The following is an 18,280-nucleotide window of genomic DNA, read 5'->3' as shown; positions in this document are numbered from 1 at the left end:
GGCCCGCCCGTCCCTGTCTACGCAGCCCCTGGCAGCCACTGCTCGCTCCCTGTGTCCTGGACTTTGACTTTTGCAGGCTCTCGTGTGGCTGGAGTCACGCAGCCTGTGGCCTGTGCGTTGTGGCTTCTTCCATGTAGTACTGTGCGTGTGCGTGTGCGTGTCGCCAGCGTCACCCACGCTCGACCAGAGTAGGGTCTCACCAGCTGGAAGAGCCATGGTCTCTGTGTGCGTTCACCTGCTGGCGGGCATCTTGGTTGCTGTGGTGTGTTGGCAGTTTGGGTATAGCCACCGTGAACATCTGTGTGTCTGCCTGAAGCCACCGTGAACATCCGTGTGTGCTTGAAGCCACCGTGAACATCTGTGTGTCTGCGGGGACGCGTTTCCAGCTCCTTTGCCTGAATGCCACCAGCATTACCGCCGGACCTTGTGTTGAGGGCCTGGTTTGGAAGATGCCTCCGAGCCGTCTTCCAGGGTTGCTGTGTGCCGCGTTCCCACCAGCCGGGAGGGGAGCCCTTGTGGCTGCAGGTCCTCGCCTGCATCTGCCGCTGTCGGGTCCTGAGTTTGGCCATCTTCTTACGTGAGATGTCCCGCGAGGGCTTTGCCCATGGCCTAATGGGGTTTGCTGTGTTATCACTGTGGTGTTTCAAGAGCCCTTTTCCCGGGCGTGTTGTCTGGGAATTTGTTCCCTGCTCTGTTCTGGCAGCAGGATTTTCAGGTCCAGCGAAACGCAGCTCGTCAGCTCTGTCCTCACTGGTGTCGTCTCTTAGACGCCGTCCCCGTTCCTGACGCTGGCTGGGTTTCCCCTGTGCGTTATCACTTGGGTTGAGCTGGGTAGTCCTTTTGGGTTTGATTTTGGGGGGTGGGGTAAGGTCTGGATCCAGGCTCTTGCTGTGGCTGTGGGTTGTTTCTCTTTGGTCAGAGCTGAGCTGCCCGGATTTTGTGGGGCCGGGTCTCCTCTCCCAGCACCACGCGGTTTGATTCCTGTGGCTTGAGTAGCATCGGCTGTCTAACTGGTTCTTCAGTAAGTAGCGTGTTTGCTCTCCCGTGTCTTCTGCCTCTCCATGCAGGCTGTAGGGTCGCTTTGTCAAGATCCACGTCCTAACTTGCTGGAATTTTTGCTGGGATGGCATTGAATCTACAAGAGCTGGCATCGCGACGGTGTTCAGTCTTCCTAGCTGGGCCGGGTTTGTTTCTTTGATGTCTGTTGTCAGTGCTGTGTTGTTTTTCTCATACAGTTCTTGTGTGTGGAGAGAGAGAGAGAGAGAGAGGGCTGCGATGGCTGGGTCAGGAATGTCGTCTGCGTCTCCCACATGGGTGCAGGGACCCAAACGCTTGGAACGTCAGCGCTCGGGTGGGGATGCTGGCCTTGGGGCTGTGGCTAACTCGCTGAGCCACAGTGCTGGCCGTGATCTAGCTCTTTCTGAGCTCGGATCTTTGAGGGCAGACTTGGTTTGCAGCCTGAGGTCTCGTGCTGGGAGCTGGTGGCCGAGGTTTCAGTTGTGCCTGTCTCGGGCTCCTTTCCAACACTTGCTTCCGTCCCACCTTGAGTGCGTGTCTGTCCCGTGTCTCTGGTGTGAGCCAGGCAGGAGGCCGGGGTCACGGGGACCCGGGGGCTTGGGCGACTGTGAGGTTTAGGACGAGTGCAAGCAGCCGCTGTCGTGAGCCCAGGAATGGGTGTGTTTTCCGCACGGTTCTCTGCTGCCCTCCTCCCCTCGGAGCCCCAGCCCAGCCGCCTGCGTGGTCCAGGTTGTCCCTGGAAGCCTGCAGCCGCGGCGCCTCGGGGCTGCCAGAGAGCGTGGCGGATCGCGCGGCGGAGTGGCCTGCGCCCTGCTCCTCCCCACACAGCCCAGCCGGTCATGGGCTCTGCGCCGCCAGCCTGCTGGACGCCCGCCCGGGTGCCCTGGCCCCACGGCTTCTCCCCTCGGTAGCAGCACTTGTCCGGCACAATCAGACGGCCTCAGGCCAGGCCCAGTTAGACTATTGGGGTTGACCCTTCGGGCCACTGATCCCTGCTGGGGGGAGGGTCAGCCTGGGGCCCGGGCACAGTGTCCCCTTAGGCGGGCACTGCTCTGGGGAATGACCGCGTAGCTCCCACAAGTTGGGCGAGAATCCCCGACCCAGTCCCTATCAGAAGCCTGCGGGAGAGCACGGGGCTGAGCCGTCCGGGCTGTGCCCGCGTATTGGACTCTCCGTGGTGGCCGGGTCCCAGTTCTCTCCCAGAGTCGTGCGGTCGGCACGGCGACACGCGAGGGGGCCCTCCACCCCCACGCCCGCCCCAGGAGCCCCAGGCGCCTCCAGCTCGGGTTTGCAGGCTCGGTGCTTTAGTGCAGGACGCCAGGCACGGCAGAGACGCTGTCAGCCGCTGACCGTTCTCCACGCGGGGTGACCCCCACCTTGCTGTTGCTGTGTGCTTGGTATTCCCAGGAGGAAACCGCCATCACCCTTCCTGAGCCAGGTCTCCCTGTTTCCGCCCTCCGCGCTGTCGCGAACCTGTGCACCGTGTCTTTCCCTTGGCCGCCGTGTCCTGGCTGTGCAGTCTTTGCTTTCTGGATCTTCGGCAGCGGGACCACTGGGCGGCTTCCGGCGCTTCCGAATCCTCATGAAAATGCTGAATTATCAGCAGAATTAGGTTGAGTTAGAAGAAATGAAAATGATCGTGTTTGGGATAAAGGCTTCTTTTTGTTTGTATTTTTAAAAAAGGTTTTATTTGTGTATTTATTTGAAAAGCAGAGACAGAGAGAGAGATTATCCATCTGCTCGTTCACTCCCCAGTTGGCTGCAACAGCCAGGGCTGGACCAGGCCAAAGCCAGGAGTCAGGAGCTCATCTTGGTCTCCCACACCGGGTGCAGGGCCCGAGCACTTGGGCCGTCCTCCACTGCCTTCCCAGGCCATTAACAAGACGCTGGGTCAGAAGCAGAACAGCTGGGACCAGTACCGGTGCTCATACGGGATGCTGGCTTTGCCAGCGGTAGCTTCACCCGGCTACACCACACGCCAGCTCCTAGAAGCTTTTTCTTTTTAAATTTTGCTTAGTGGGCGATGCTGTTGTAATAATCACGGCAGTGAAACACCAGCTGCTGTTTCATGAGAGTAGAAGTAAATTTCATTGAAGCAAAGTGTCGCAGACGAGACGCTCTGTTAACAGAGCTGAGAAGTGCAGTCCCTGGGTGGCAGTCACCAGGGGACTGGTGACTCATTCCACTCCCTTGTTCAGGGCAAGCCCCATGGGTGGCCGCAAACCCCGGCCTTGGAGGCTGTGGGCCTCGTGGGCGAGCCCAGCCTGTGCTCCCGTCCTGCCCCTCTCACTCTCGCCACGCCCACAAAGGGAGCAGCTGGCCTTCCTGGCCCTCTCGGCACGCACCCTGCAGCCTGTTTGCTTCCCCGGTCATCGCCGCGCCCACGGAGGCAGAGGTTTCCGAATCCTCACGATGGGAAACTTGAGAACACAGCTGTGAAATGGGCCCAGGCCTGCCGAGAGAAAGGGCAGCCGAGCGGCTCGCTCTCACCCGTGCGCCCCCTGAGGCCCCTCTGGGATCCCCCCTCGTACGGCTCCAGGTGGGGCTGTGCTCCAGTGCACCTGCCGACAGGACAGGTGCGGAGCCTGCTCGCGTGCGGGCGGAGAGGAGGTACTGCTGCCCCTGCTGCGGCTCTGAGCCCTGACCGCTCTCTGAGCGCCTGCAGAGATGGCCTGGAGCGCGGCGATGCTTCCGTGTCCCTGTTTAGTGGAAGCCGCAGGCCACTGCAGGTGGAGTGGAGGTGCCCGCTGCTCACACAGGGGCTGGGAGATGGCGGAGTGCGTCGCAGGGAGAGCAGTGCTAAGCCTGCGTGCTGTTGCCGTAGCAGAATGCCTAAGACCGTGTCACTGTCCAAGGTGCTTTGGGCTCAGTTCTGGAGGCCAGGAGCCCAGGCTCGTGGGGTGGGCGTGGGGGTGGAGGGCCCCCTCGCGTGTTGCCGTGCCGACCGCACGACTATGGGAGAGAACATCTGCTCCGCTTCTCCCCAGGGGCTTTGTGTGGCCTGAGCTCACAGCAGAAAGAGGAAGACGGGCGGGCGCCTGTGAGAGGGAAAGCAGGAGAGGCAGGCAGGGGCCCGGCCTCGCTGTCAGGGCGACGGCCCTCCCGGTGGCCAGCCCTGGCCCACGAGAGCCACACTCGCCCGCGACGGCCCTCCCGGTGGCCAGCCCTGGCCCAGGAGAGCCACACTCGCCCGCTGGTGCACACCGCCTGCTGGCAGCCGGCTCACGGTGGGTTTTGTGAATGTGGCAGCACTGCTCCCCGGGAGGCAGCCCCTCGGCCTTGGGGCACCCATCACCCATGTCTGCAAGCCACGTCATGCACACCCAGCGTCCCCTGCGGGCTCCCTCTGTGTGGCAGGGACGCTGGCTGAGAGGGAGAGCGTTATTTACGTAAACCCAAGAGATGACCACGGAGCAGCCCCCGGGGCTTCGCGGCACCCTGAGCCCGCCCCAGCCCCTCAGTCTCAGCAAGGCTTTCTGGAAGCTTCCCTTCTGCACACTGCAGGCCGGGCAGCGCACCTCCCCCTCCCCCACGATTCCTGAAGGCCTCAGGCCTCTTTGCTGTGACTGTCGTTGGGCTTTTGTGCTAAGGGACCCGCCAGAGAAGGTGCCACAAGCCCCACCTGGGACACCAGGTTTAACACTGAAGCGGGCGGATAGGCGGATAGGTCCTCCTCCCTCGGCAGGCCAGGGCCGAGCCAGGCTGGGCAGCGGCTCCTGTTCCCATCTCGTCTCCACTCATTGCCGTGGTGCTGGGACAAGTGTGTCCTGGGTCCTTTCCTCTCCAAACCTTCAGGGTCGGGGGTCGGGGGACACTTGCCTTTAAATGGACCTGCACAGGTGCACAGGCGAGTCATTCATCAGCCCTACATGTGCTGTGGGCATGGCTTGTGCGTGCACCTGGTCTGCGTGGCCCCCACGTGGGGCTCACAGCGGCCCCCTTGCTGTCTTGCAGCCTGCAACGTGTGGTACCTGAACTCCGTGGAGATGGAGTCCCTCACAGGCCACCAGGCTGTGCAGAAGGCCCTGAATCTCACCCTGCTGCAGGAGCCGCCGCCCGTGTCCACGGTCGTGCACTTCAAGGTGTCAGCACAGGGCATCACCCTGACGGACAACCAGCGGAAGTGAGTGGGGCGGGGCCTTCTTCCCAGGGTGTGTCACCGCAGAATCCCTAGTGTCCCTGGTACCATCAGGGACCCAGCCCGTCTCAGCCCTTAAATCGGCCCAGGAATGACAGGTGTACGTTAATGTTTGTCCTGATGGCTTTATCTTAGGAACCAGTGAAGTATTCCCTCCCCTCAAACCTTTGATGCTTGCTCTCTTTCACACACACACACACACACAGACACACACACGTGCACACATGTACACATACACACACACTGCAGGTGTAACATGTACACACACAGCAGGTATAACACACAATGTACACACAGAGACACACACATACACACTAATACACGTACACATACACACAATGTACACACACACATGAATACACGTACACATACAGTGTACACACATAGCAGGTGTAACACGCGTATACACACAGTGTACACAGAGACACACATACACACACAAACACACATACACACAATGTATACACACACACACTTCAGGTGTAACATGTACACACACAGCAGGTATAACACACGTATACACAATGTACACACAGAGACACACACGAATACACATACACACAATGTACACACACACGAATACACGTACACATACAGTGTACACACATAGCAGGTGTAACACGCGTATACACACAGTGTACACAGACACACACACACACAAACACACATACACACAATGTATACACACACACACTTCAGGTGTAACATGTACACACACAGCAGGTATAACACACGTACACACAATGTACACACAGACACACACGAATACACGTACACATACACACAATGTACACACACATGAATACACGTACATATACAGTGTACACACATAGCAGGTGTAACACACATACACATAGTGTACACAGACACACGTACACATACACACACAATGTATACACACACACTGCAGGTGTAACACACGTACACACAATGTACATACAGAGACACACATACACACGAATACATGTACACATACAATGTACACACATAGCAGGTGTAACACACATACACACAGTGTACACAGAGACACACACACGTACACATACAAACACACATACACACACAGTGTATACACACACACTGCAGGTATAACACGTACACACAATGTACACACAGAGACACACACATGAATACACGTACACATACAATGTACACACATAGCAGGTGTAACACAAGTACACACACAGTGTACACAGAGACACACATACACACAATGTATACACACACACACTTCAGGTGTAACATGTACACACACAGCAGGTATAACACACGTACACACAATGTACACACAGACACACACGAATACACGTACACATACACACAATGTACACACACACGAATACACGTACATATACAGTGTACACACATAGCAGGTGTAACACACATACACATAGTGTACACAGACACACACACGTACACATACACACACAATGTATACACACACACTGCAGGTGTAACACACGTACACACAATGTACATACAGAGACACACATACACACGAATACACGTACACATACAATGTACACACATAGCAGGTGTAACACAAGTACACACACAGTGTACACAGAGACACACGTACACACACAATGTATACACACACACACTGCAGGTGTAAAAATCTGACTCATTTCTTCAGAAACGCTCTGAGACTGACCAGCATGTGCAGGTCTTCGTGTCGGTGCCATTGCTTTTCAGCTGGGGGTCATCTGGGGGGAGCACGTGACCTCGGTACCCGTTATTTCCTCTGTCCAAGTGACTCAGAGGACTGCGGAGTCGCCAGGGGCCCGGGACAGCCGCTGGCGGAGGCCTGTGTGCTGTGGATGTGACAGCACGGGCTGCTGCCCCCACTTGCCCTCTGCAGCGCCATCGGGTGGACACAGCCAGCGGCTGGCCGTGCCGCGTGCCGGGGGGTCCACGCAGAATCTCGTTCTGGGATGACGGGAGCTTGGACAGGTTTTGCCCCTGACCCTTCAGCCGCCAGTCAAAGGAGCCTCAGAAGGACGTGGGCTCTGCTGCTCAGACCCACATTCCACGTCAGGTCCCACCGCTGGCGGCAGGTGACCCTGGGCAGGGAGCCTGTGTCCCAGACCCTCACTAGGACCCTGCCTCGGAGCTGGGGGCTGCACAGGTGCCCTGAGCAGGGCTGCCCTCAGGCCCCCCGCCCGGGCCTCCAGTGCTCAGATCTGTGCCTCCAAGGGCTCTCCCAGGAGCTGGGGCAAAAATACAGATTATGAAAACTGTGCGTGGAACTTGCGGTATTTGGCACCTGGATAAGCCGGCCTTTTGGTGCCGCGTCCCGCCGCCTTGCCGAGGTCCTCACATCTGGGCCCTGTCCCAGGAGAGGAGCCCTCCGGTCTCGTGAGCCCCTTGTACCATAGGGGAAACCAACACGGGTGATCAGCCAGGTCCCCGCGGTCTCTCGGCTCTGCCCCTCCGGGACCCCCGGCCCGGCCCTGCTGGGGTCCCGGCCGCGGCCTCAGGCGCCCTTCCCGTCCCCGCAGGCTCTTCTTCCGGCGGCACTACCCCGTGAACAGCGTCATCTTCTGCGCCCTGGACCCGCAGGACCGGAAGTAAGGCGGGGCGTCCCGGGGTCTGAGGCCGCGCTCCCCCCTGCCCGGGCGTTGTTCGTAAGCTGACGTGACTCTGTCTGTCTTTAACTTGCCAGGTGGATCAAGGACAGCCCCACCTCCTCCAAGTGAGTGCCTGGCCTGCCCGAGAGGCCTCTCCGGAGGAAGCTGCTCCACTCCGCTGCGTGCGCCAGGCCCCGTGGCAGGAGGAGGGGACGCCGCCCTCGCCTTCCACTCCAGGGCGTCCCTAGCTGGGGTTTCTGCTCGGTGCCGGGCCTCCCCAGCCCGGACACGGCCCCCTCTGCCCGGCAGGGGCTTGGGCTTCTGCATGCCATGGGCCCCGTCCCTGCAGGGCCGCTGAGCGGAGGGAACACGCCTGTCGTGTTTCCCAGGAAGATGGACAAGGCTGGCCTGGGCTGCGGGCGTGGCTGTGTGCAGTGGAGGGCTTGGACAGCCTGCAGTGGTGGCGGCTCAGTGCTTTCAGCAGGGTCCCGAGCCGTGCCCGTGCGTAGCCACACACGCACCCCATGTGTAGCCACACACGCACCCCGTGCATACCCACACACACCCTGTGTGTTTCCCTCTGGGGGGTGTGCGTGTGGAGTCAGCATCTCCCAGAGGCCCCGGACCCCTCCCCAGGGCTTCACCCACTCCTCGGGATCTGAGGATCCTGGCCCTGCTGGCGTGTGACTGGGGCAGCCACATCCATCAGCATCCCACGCCCTCACCTGCAGGGCAGCTCTGAGGCTTAGCCGCAGGTCCGGAACCTGCACACGTAGCCGCCCGGTGCTTGGCAGGCGTAGACGTGCCATTCTTCCCGTGGTGCTGCCTGTGGTCGCAGGAAGCAGAAGCCTGGGGCCTGTGCGCGGTGGACGCCTGGGGCCTGTGCGCTGTGGACGCCTGGGGCCTGTGCATGGTGGACGCCTGGGGCCTGTGCGCGGGGGACGCCTGGGGCCTGTGCGCGGTGGACGCCTGGGGCCTGTGCGCAGTGGATGCCTGGGGCCTGTGCGCAGGGGACGCCTGGGGCCTGTGCACGGTGGACGCCTGGGACCCTGTGCACGGTGAATGCCTGGGACCCTGTGCACGGTGAACGCCTGGGACCCTGGGACCCTGTGCGTGGTGGACACCTGGGGCCTGTGCACGGTGGACACCTGGGGCCTGTGCGCGGTGGACGCCTGGGACCCTGTGCACGGTGAACGCCTGGGACCCTGTGCGTGGTGGACACCTGGGACCCTGTGCGTGGTGGACACCTGGGGCCTGTGCGCGGTGGACACCTGGGGCCTGTGCGCGGTGGACACCTGGGACCCTGTGCACGGTGGACACCTGGGGCCTGTGCGCGGGGGACGCCTGGGGCCTGTGCGCGGGGGACGCCTGGGGCCCCGTGCACAGTGGACACCTGGGGCCTGTGCACGGTGGACACCTGGGGCCTGTGCGCGGGGGACGCCTGGGGCCCCGTGCACGGCGGACGCCCTGACCTGGAGCCTCTTTTTTGCAGAGTCTTTGGATTCGTGGCCCGGAAGCAGGGCAGCGCCACGGACAACGTGTGCCACCTGTTCGCAGAGCACGACCCCGAGCAGCCAGCCAGCGCCATTGTCAACTTTGTGTCCAAGGTCATGATCGGCTCTCCAAAGAAGCTCTGAGGCCCTCGTAGCCCAGACCTGGGGGCAGCAGTGGGACGCGAGGCGTGGCCCCCACTCTGTCCCGGACTGATCACCTGACATTCCAGCTCCGTGGACCCGAGCACAGACGTCCCCCAGAGCAGCCTTCCCCGAGCCTCCTCTCGGCCAGCACTTTCCGGCAAGCAAGTGCTTCTGGGTGGCCGGACCGCTCAGGGTCCACGTGGAAGGAGGACTTGGGAGCAGACAGCACAGAGGCGTGGCAGCCCCGATTCCAGGCACCCAGGCCTGTGGGGCGAGGAGCGTGGCAGCCGCCCACGCGGCAGGTGCCGAGTGACCGCAAGGCCCGGCTTTGGGCAGGCACGCCCTCGTCCTGCAGCGCCCGCGCCTCCGACTCCCTCGCCACGGTCTTTGTGCCACAAATGCTGATGAGACTGACCGGGGCACGCAGGTTTGATGAAGGTTTGTGCAGGTCGCCCCTTCCGGGGCACGGCGGGGACCCACACAAGGGGACGGCGTCCTGGACTGTGGGCCCCGCATCTGGAGGACTGTGTGGTGTCAGAGTCTGCCCCCGCCATCCTGTGTGGGAGCCGGGCCAGAGAGTCCAGGGAGACCCACACGAGGGAGGACAAGAGAAGGAAACGAGATCGCCACTTCGGAATAATTTATATTCTACTTATGCCAAATTATTTATGCTGACGGTTTGCCATGGCTACGCTGCACCAGTGTCAAATGCTGCAGCCCGCCCACTGTGACCAGAGGACGCACCGTGTGCACCTGCTCCACACGTGGGGGCATGGTAGACTCGGCCAGGCTGTAAAATCCGCCTCACCGGCAGTGCCACCAGAACTTGGCTCTGCCTCCAGCCCCCACCCCGCCTCCACCGGCTGACTTCATGGTGGGGGTGGGCCGTGGGGGTCGCCCTTGGGCCTCTCTCAGCATCACCTGATGCACCCTTGGCCTTCGTGGGATCTCGCGAGGCTGCTTCTCGTTGCGCCCGTGGCTTCCCGGCAGGTCCTGTGTGCTTCTGCCGTGATTGAGGGAGGAGGAGGAGGAAGGGCAGGAACCGAGAGCGTACAGGCCGTCTGCAGCGGAAGCCACCGAGCCAGTGCGTCACTTCCTGCCCAGACGCGTGACCCGGTGCCGGGCTTTTCTCGCCTCCCTCTGTGGTCCAAGGCGGGGAAGAGCCTGGGCCCCAGATTCCCCAGAGCGAGAGGCGGAGCTGGGCCGTGGAAGCCACGCCTGGGCCTCCCCCGCCCCGTGCTGACCGGCTCACCGCGCTGGCAACGCGCAGGACCCGCCCAGAGCTCCTGCCGGCCCCACCGCGCCCAGGACCGGGCGGTTTGGAAGTGGGCTTTGCGCATTCCCTGCTTTGGCGTGAGGGGCAGGGGAAGAGACAGGGAGGAGCAGAACTGGATCCAACCCAGTCACGGTGGGTGTTGTCCGTGTGTGTGTGCACACGTGTGTGCACGGTGTGTGAGGGCAGGTGGGCCGTTCCACTTCGATGCACCAAACTCAAGTGCCTCATTTCTGTGCCAAATGTTTGCCTTGGTCTTTGCGGACCTCCTTCCCCGACACGCTGGCGAGGCCGTCCGAGTGCAGAGCCTCCGCAGGCCCTGGTGCCTTCGCAGCCGCAGCCGGCGTTTCCGGCTTGCCCTCTGCAGGCATCCAGCCAAGGGGAGCCGAGGTCCGGACAGCCCCGGTGCCCCGTCCTGAGCTGGTTTGTGCCCACATTTGTTGCAGAGGCTGCGGGCCAGGCCCCTTCCGCCTGCCGAGAGCGGAGAGGGCAAGTCCCAGATCTGAGCAGGGCAGGTGTGGGGAAGGGGCCCGTGGGCGACCCCGCCAGTGGCGCCTCCGCTACGCCCTTGGGAGCGCGGGCTTCTACCCTGACGAGAGCTGTCAGTGTCCCCATCAGACAGCTCCCCCTGCGGGGCATGCGGGAGCTTCCAGGGTTTCTGGGGGCTGGTACGTGTGTGTCTCGTGTGTACCGCCCAGAACAAGGCAAGGCTGCTCGTCGGCTGCGCCGTGTTCTCAGGGACACAGGAGAGGGACGTCCCCCGGTGTTGGCCTCTGCAGCCCCTGATGGGCCGAGCGTGGGGTCCTGGGGAGGACCTGCGGTGGATTCGCAGGGCTCGTGCCCGACCCGCGGCGGCCAGGGGCCCATGAACCCGCTCGCTACAGTGTGTGCGCCTCCAGTGCTGCGCTGTCCCGCGGTGAAGTCGCCCTGCGTGTATCTCAGTGTCCGAGACCGCGTAGCGTCTCGTCCGCCTTACCTGCCCGCGCATATTTGTACTTTCTGATACTGTAAAGAATATACCCAGTATGTAAATGAATGTGCTCTAACGCCTTGTATGGTCACCTCTGCGCCTTACGCACCATCTCCATGCAGAGTGGAATAAACCACGGCCTTGGTATGCCTCGCTGAGAAGGGGCTTGCTTTCCCCGCGTGCGTGTTGTGTGTGTGCGTTTGTGTGTCTGTGTGCATACATGTGAGTGTGCGGTGTGCGTGTGTGTGTGCGTGTACACCTGTGCACTCGTGTGTGATGCGGGTCTCTGCGTGCCAGTGTGTGTGGGTGAATGCACACGGATGTGTGTCTGGGGCTGCATCCGCGTGTGTTCCTGGGTGTGTGTGGATCAGGGGATTCAGTTCTAAACTCACATACGTTTGGCCCTCAGGAATGTATTCGAGGATTTCTTCCCTGAGATCTTTGAAAAAATTAAATTCAAAGATTCTAAAGACCTAATTGCCATGCATGGTGTTGACAGGTACTGGTATGTTTTAGGGGTTGCTATAAATACCCTCCCCCCACACGCATGTGCACACACACGCACACGCACACATGCACCAGGCCTAGGTGTCTGAGCACTGGAAGTCTGGCGGAGTCACGCACCCTCACCCCACGCAGGGGGTGCTGGGTGCCCTCTCCCGCCTCTCCCATCCCCCAGCCAAGGCCTCTGCCTCTCTTGGCGCCCCTGGTGCTGGCTTTCTGCCTCTGGGGACTGACCGTCTCCCTTCTTGTCAGGTGTCAGAACCTGGGAGCACCTGCTAACTCAGCTCCCAGTGAGAAGCAGTGCACTGGGCCAGCGTCCACTGTGGCTGGAGAGCGTCCAGCCAGCTGCCGTGCGTGGTCAGCTCTGGATGCCTGCCCACGCGTGTCACCCGTGTGTGACGTGGGCCCCTCGGCCTGCCCTGCCTGTGCCTCTGCCGTGATGTTTCTGTGTTGTCCAGAGGCTTGCGTGGCCCCCAGGGGCCTGTGGTGAGCTGCCCAGAGCAGGCGCCTGTGAGCCAGTCTCCAAGGAAGAATCCGAGTTCTCCAGGTGGGCCTGGGGCCTGGGGCGGTGCTGGGAGGGGATTTCCAGCACGCGATCGGTCACGTGCTGAGCTGTGGGACGGGTGAAGAAGAAAAACTCCTGAACCACAAATGGCCCTGAAGTCCCCGAGAAGGCAGAGGCCTGGCCGGGGACAGCTGATGGTCACCAACCCTGTGCTTCCCCCAGGCCGGCGAGTGCAGTGCTAGGAAGCTGCTTCCCAGCCGCGGGCCTGAGCCCCTTCCCCTGAGATGCACCCCCGTCCGTAGGTCAGCGCCGGCAGGGGCGCCCAGAGGCACCAGGCAGCTCCCATCAAGCCAGCAGTGAAGGAGCCGCCAGTGCGACCGTAGCCCAGGCAGCAGGCCGGGACCTGCTCGCGGATCGCAGGTGACTGCCTGCGCCGGTACAGATCTCAGCAGGACCCAAGTCCGCCAACATAACAGCCAGAGGACCTCAGTCCCTCAGGCATCTGGGACACAACAAAGTTGTCACACTGACAACCGAGATACTTGGTTTTTTATTTTTATTTGAAAGAGTTACAGAGAGAGGTAGAGACAAAGAGAGAGGGGTCTTCCATCCGCTGGTTCACTCCCCAGATGGCCGCAACGGCCAGAGCTGAGCTGATCCGAAGCCAGGAGCCTCTTCCAGGTCTCCCACATGGGTGCAGGGGTCCAAGGACTTGGGCCATCTTCTATTGCTTTCCCAGGCCACAGCAGAGAGCTGGATCGGAAGTGGAGCAGCCGGGACTAGAACCAGCGCCCATATGGGATGCCGGCGCTTCAGGCCAGGGCGTTAACCCGCTGCGCCACAGCGCCAGCCCCAGAACCAAGGCATTTGTAACGAATGAGGAAGGCTGTCCAGACGAGCAGGATACGGGGAGTCACCGGGCAGGAGTTTGAGCAGCTGCCATAGAAATGCTCCACGGCCAAGAAGAAATCATGAGAAAAATGAGAAAGAAACCACAACAAAAATACAAACCACGAAGAAGCAGCAACTGAAATCACAGACGTACCAGAAACAAACTCAGAAGGAACAGGAATGGGGCAGCGGAGGGTTTGGCAGCGGAGTGGAGAGGGCGGAGGAGAATGGGTGACCGTGGCGAGGCGTCACCAGTCAGAGCAAACGGACTTAACGTGGGCCGTGGCCGCTAACGGAGGGGCAGTGTTGGTGTCACGGCAGTGTCAGGAGGGGAGGACGGACACTAATGAGCGCGTGAAGAGAGAAGGGCTGTAAGTTCCCCCACGAACCGCACACCCAGAGTCCATACAGCAACGGCAAAACCCACGCTGAGACAGACGGTGACGTAACTCCCGCAGACTGGAGACGGGGGCCCGAAGGCTGGCAGAAGGAGCGGTGTGCAAGCGCTCACCAGGGCAGCACGTTCCCTGCTACAGCCGGCAGCCACGCGGAACTCACAGCGTTTCTCCAGGCCACGGGGAAGTGCCACACAACATTTCTCCAGGCCACGGGGAAGCCATGCAGCGTGTCTCCAGGCCACGGGGAAGCGACCCAGTGCTTTCCAGGGGCTGAAAGAAGAGGACGATGGCCATGACTTCCACTTGCAGTGAAAGCACCGCTCAGGAGTGGGGAATCAGGACAACCTCGGGTGGGGGAACGGAGAGAACTGGCGGCCTGCAAGCCTGCGTTTAAAGACTGGCGCAGGAAGTTCTTCAGATGGAAGGGCAGTGGCCCAGCGAGGAAGCTGGGAGGGCAGGAGGCAGACAGACAGGGACGTGGAGTCTCCCGTGCCGCATCGCCGTGAGCCTGGAAACGGACGCTGCACCTCCCTCTGTCCCCCAAGACAAGGACGTCTACAGGTGCGCAAGGCAAACCACACTGGACGGCAGTGAGGGTTCCAGTCTTCCGCCCGGGGAGCAAGGACCGGTACAAGTGGACAGAAATCGCCTTTTCTTGTACTCACCAGATGGACCCTGTGCAAAACATTCTCACCACCAGGGAATCAAGGCTCGTAAATATCGCAGGAACCCACAAGAAGACAAGAATACAGAAAGAAGGGAGCGGAAACGAGACGAGGGGAAATGACAGTCGCACCGTAGCGCATCGGTGACTGCCTTAAATGTAAACAAACAAAACCAGTCAAGGGACAGAGACCGGGGGCTGGCGCTGTGGTGTAGCGGGTAAAGCTGTCCACCACCTGCAGCGCCGTCATCCCATACGGATGCCGGTTTGAGTCCCGGCTGCTCCACTTCCGATCCAGCTCTCTGCTGTGGCCTGGGAAAGCAGTAGAAATGGCCCAAGTCCTTGGGCCCCTGCACCCACGTGGGAGACCCAGAAGAAGCTTCTGGCTCCTGGCTCCTGGCTTCCGATCAGCTCAGCTCTAGCCATTGTGGCCAGTTGGGGAGTGAACCAGTGATGGGGGACCTCTCTTTCTCTCTCTCTCTCTCTGCCTCTGCATCTCTCCAACTTTGCCTTTCAAATAAATAAATAAATGTTAAAAAAAAAAAAAAGAAGAAGAAGACGACCGGCAGGGTCAGGGGAAATGCCTCTTTCCTGCTGTTCACAAGGAGCCGCATTTCAGTGAGATAAGAGTTGGAGGGCCAGCGCCGCGGCTCACTAGGCTAATCCTCCGCCTTGCGGCGCCGGCACACCGGGTTCTAGTCCCGGTCGGGGCGCCGGATTCTGTCCCGGTTGCCCCTCTTCCAGGCCAGCTTTCTGCTGTGGCCAGGGAGTGCAGTGGAGGATGGCCCAGGTGCTTGGGCCCTGCACCCCATGGGAGACCAGGAGAAGCACCTGGCTCCTGCCATCGGATCAGTGTGGTGTGCTGGCCGCAGCGCGCTGGCCACGGCGGCCATTGGAGGGTGAACCAACGGCAAAGGAAGACCTTTCCCTCTGTCTCTCTCTCTCACTGTCCACTCTGCCTGTCAAAAAATAAAAAAAAATAAAAATAAAAAAAAATAAAACAAGAGGTGGAACATAAAAGGATGTAAGAAGGTGTAGCATGCAAATATGAATCAAAACAGCCGGAGTCGCCACGTTCGTATTGAATAAAGCAGACTCTAGGCAAATAAAGTTCACTGGAGTCCGAGGGTGACGTCGTGACAAAAGGGCCAGACACACGGGTGTGCGGAGTGGAAACAGCCAAGTCCAAGTTACAGCCGGGGGCGGGGGCCTTCCCCCTCCCCCAGCAGCGGCTTCCACCAGCGTTCCCGTGGCGACACCCGATCCCCTACGTGATGGCGCAAGCGCGTGGTGTCTCCTTCATGTTTCCAGCCTCCGGAACCGTCAGAATGGTTCGCAGATGGAATCGATCATCAAGAGAGAAGCAGAACTTCTCAGCCGTATGCAAAAAGCACGTTTACGTGTGGAGGCCCAGGCGTGGCCAGCTACCTCGTGTGGGAGATGTCGGGCCTGGCGGAAGGCAGGTGCTGCTTGTCAAGAGCCTAGCGCCGAGTGCCCGCCTCCCACATCAGAGTGCCCGGTCGGTCCCAGCCTCCGCTCCTGTCCCCAGCTTCCCACCGCTTCCACCCTGGGAGGCAGCAGCCGTGGCTCAGGTGACTGGCTTCCTGCCGCCCTCGGACGCCTCGGTTCTTGGCTTGAGCTGAGGCAGCGGTCAGTGGGTGGGAGCAGCCCCCTCCCCTCCCTCCCTCCATCCCTCTGCCTCCAGACAAATCAGTAATCACAGGATGACCCCAGAGGCACTTCGGTGATGACCGGGCCACTCCTCTTCCCATCAAAGACCCGGATTTCCCGGTGAGGACGGAACATCGTCAAGAAGGAGCCCTGAGGGCCTGGGGGCCTCACTGTGCCTGCAGCAGCCGGGCCGGTTGGTGGACCTTGGCGGCATCCACGTGGCACCGACTCCACAGTGCCCAGAGAGCTATGGGGGTGTAGCTGCCTTCACCCCCAGCCAGCAGAGAACCACCCCAGGCGGAGACCACCAAGGACAGCGCCCCGGGAGATCCTGGTGGAGCCCTGGGGGCGATCAGTACAGCTGTGGGCAGCAGCTCACGGCCTGAGCCGAGTCCAGTGAAGGTAGCCGGATGGGGCAGCTCAAGGCCTTGGGGGCCCAACCCCTGGAAATGTGTCCAGCGGGGGTGACAGCGAATCAAAGCTTCCTCACTCCTTAAAGTGCGATGTGGCTTTCTCCTCTGGGGTCGCAGGTTACCCCAGGCTCCCTGGGCTGGCGTGAGCAGCCTATGCTGGCCTGGCCACTTCAGATGACGTCCACAGATGAGATCCGGCCTGGGGCCTGGGGGTGCCTGCAGGGCCGGGGAGCCGGGGAAGAGTGCTGTGGTTTGCATGTGTCCTAAATTCCGTGTGTGGAACCCAGGAGCCAATGGGTGGGGTCAGGGAGGCCTTGGGGATGAGGCCAAGTGGGAAAGGCAGCACCCTCGGGCCTCCCACAGTGAGGACACAGCCAGAAGTCACTGACAACATTCCTGAACTGTGGGGGGACACTTTGCTTTCTTATGAGCCGCCCCACCTACAGTATTTTTGTTATGTCAGCCTGAGTGGACTAAGATAAACCCCCAGACAGAAGATCAGAGATGTAGAAAACCCGACAATGCTAACTACAGAGTTGACAGCATGGACAACACCCAGACAGCAACAACAGAATCACGCGTTTTCTTCCAATGGTCACGGTGGTCACCAAGACGGATCACGTCCTGAGCCGTATAACAAATCCCAACGAATTCAAAAAAACAGGATAGAATTGATTCCATAGAAAAATAGGACATAAAAATGCATGGGACGCAGCTAAAGCAGAGTCGAGTTGAGCATTCATAGCACTAGAACGCGTGCGCGGTGGACACTGTGCCGCTGGTGCCGTGGACGGAGCGCCTGGAGGGCGCATCCTGGGGCAGCCCCCTGCAGAGCTCAGAGACCCCAGGGCTGCTCTGTGAGGAGTGGTGGGGTGAGACCTGGGGCAGCCCCCTGCAGAGCTCAGAGACCCCCAGGGCTGCTCTGTGAGGATTGGTGGGGTGAGACCTGGGGCAGCCCCCTGCAGAGCTCAGAGACCCCAGGGCTGCTCTGTGAGGAGTGGTGGGGTGAGACCTGGGGGCCGAGGCACCGGCAGCCACATGGACACAAGCACCGGAGGAGCTGAGGGGCACCTGCGACATCATTTCATTTACGTGAAGGTCCCAGCCAGGCCAAACCGGCTGATGGCCACAGTGGCCAGAGCTCTGGTCTCTAGGGAAGAGGCTATGCCAGGTGGGAGGGGACGCAGAGGGTGGGGGCCTGAGGACCCATGAGGACCCTGAAGACGGGCAGCTGTCCATCTAAAGTGTGTGCACACTTTCTCTCCCTCTGTGCTGTTTTTTTTTTTTAAAGATTTATTTATTTGAAAGATTTACACACAGAGAGAAGCAGAGAGAGAGAGAGAGAGAGAGAGAGAGAGGTCTTCCATCCACTGGTTCACCCCCCAGTGGGCCACAACAGCCGGAGCTGCGCTGATCCGAAGCCAGGAGCCAGGAGCTTCTTCCGGGTCTCCCATGTGGGTGCAGGGACCCAAGGACCTGGGCCATCTTATGCTGTCCCAGGCCACAGCGGAGAGCTGGATCAGAAGTGGAGCAGCCAGGACTCCATATGGGATGCCGGCACTGCAGGCGGCGGCTTTGCCCACTAAGCCACAGTGCTGGCCCCTGTGCTGTCGTGTTTAAATGTCTGTG

The 18,280-nt window shown here is 60.5% G+C and overlaps 2 protein-coding genes across 10 annotated transcripts in view; one reads left to right on the top strand and one right to left on the bottom strand.

Annotated features, from left to right (window-relative positions):
- The window catches only part of TNS3 (tensin 3), a 190,124-nt gene extending 178,361 nt beyond the window's left edge, over positions 1-11,763 (top strand). For all 9 annotated transcript variants that reach the window (XM_070059452.2, XM_070059450.2, XM_070059444.2 and 6 more), the window contains 4 exons: positions 4,972-5,140; positions 7,657-7,725; positions 7,821-7,850; positions 9,218-11,763. In XM_070059452.2, coding sequence (XP_069915553.2) covers positions 4,972-5,140; positions 7,657-7,725; positions 7,821-7,850; positions 9,218-9,362 — 413 coding nt within the window. In that variant the 3' untranslated portion in view covers positions 9,363-11,763. The remainder of the gene's footprint in view (positions 1-4,971; positions 5,141-7,656; positions 7,726-7,820; positions 7,851-9,217) is intronic.
- Positions 5,147-7,650, bottom strand: LOC149121867 (uncharacterized). The gene is made up of 2 exons (XM_089316288.1): positions 6,403-7,650; positions 5,147-6,366 (listed from the first exon to the last, which is right to left on the bottom strand). The coding sequence occupies exons 1-2, from the start codon at positions 6,838-6,840 to the stop codon at positions 5,851-5,853; spliced, it is 954 nt and encodes a 317-aa protein (XP_089172414.1). The 5' UTR covers positions 6,841-7,650; the 3' UTR covers positions 5,147-5,850.
- Positions 11,764-18,280: the final 6,517 nt, after the last annotated feature.

This window comes from Oryctolagus cuniculus, chromosome 16 (genome assembly GCF_051225735.1).
Source record: "Oryctolagus cuniculus isolate XC-2025 breed Fujian yellow rabbit chromosome 16, ASM5122573v1, whole genome shotgun sequence".
NCBI classification, from domain to species: domain Eukaryota; kingdom Metazoa; phylum Chordata; class Mammalia; order Lagomorpha; family Leporidae; genus Oryctolagus; species Oryctolagus cuniculus.
This window is presented reverse-complemented; position numbering and strand designations above follow the sequence as displayed.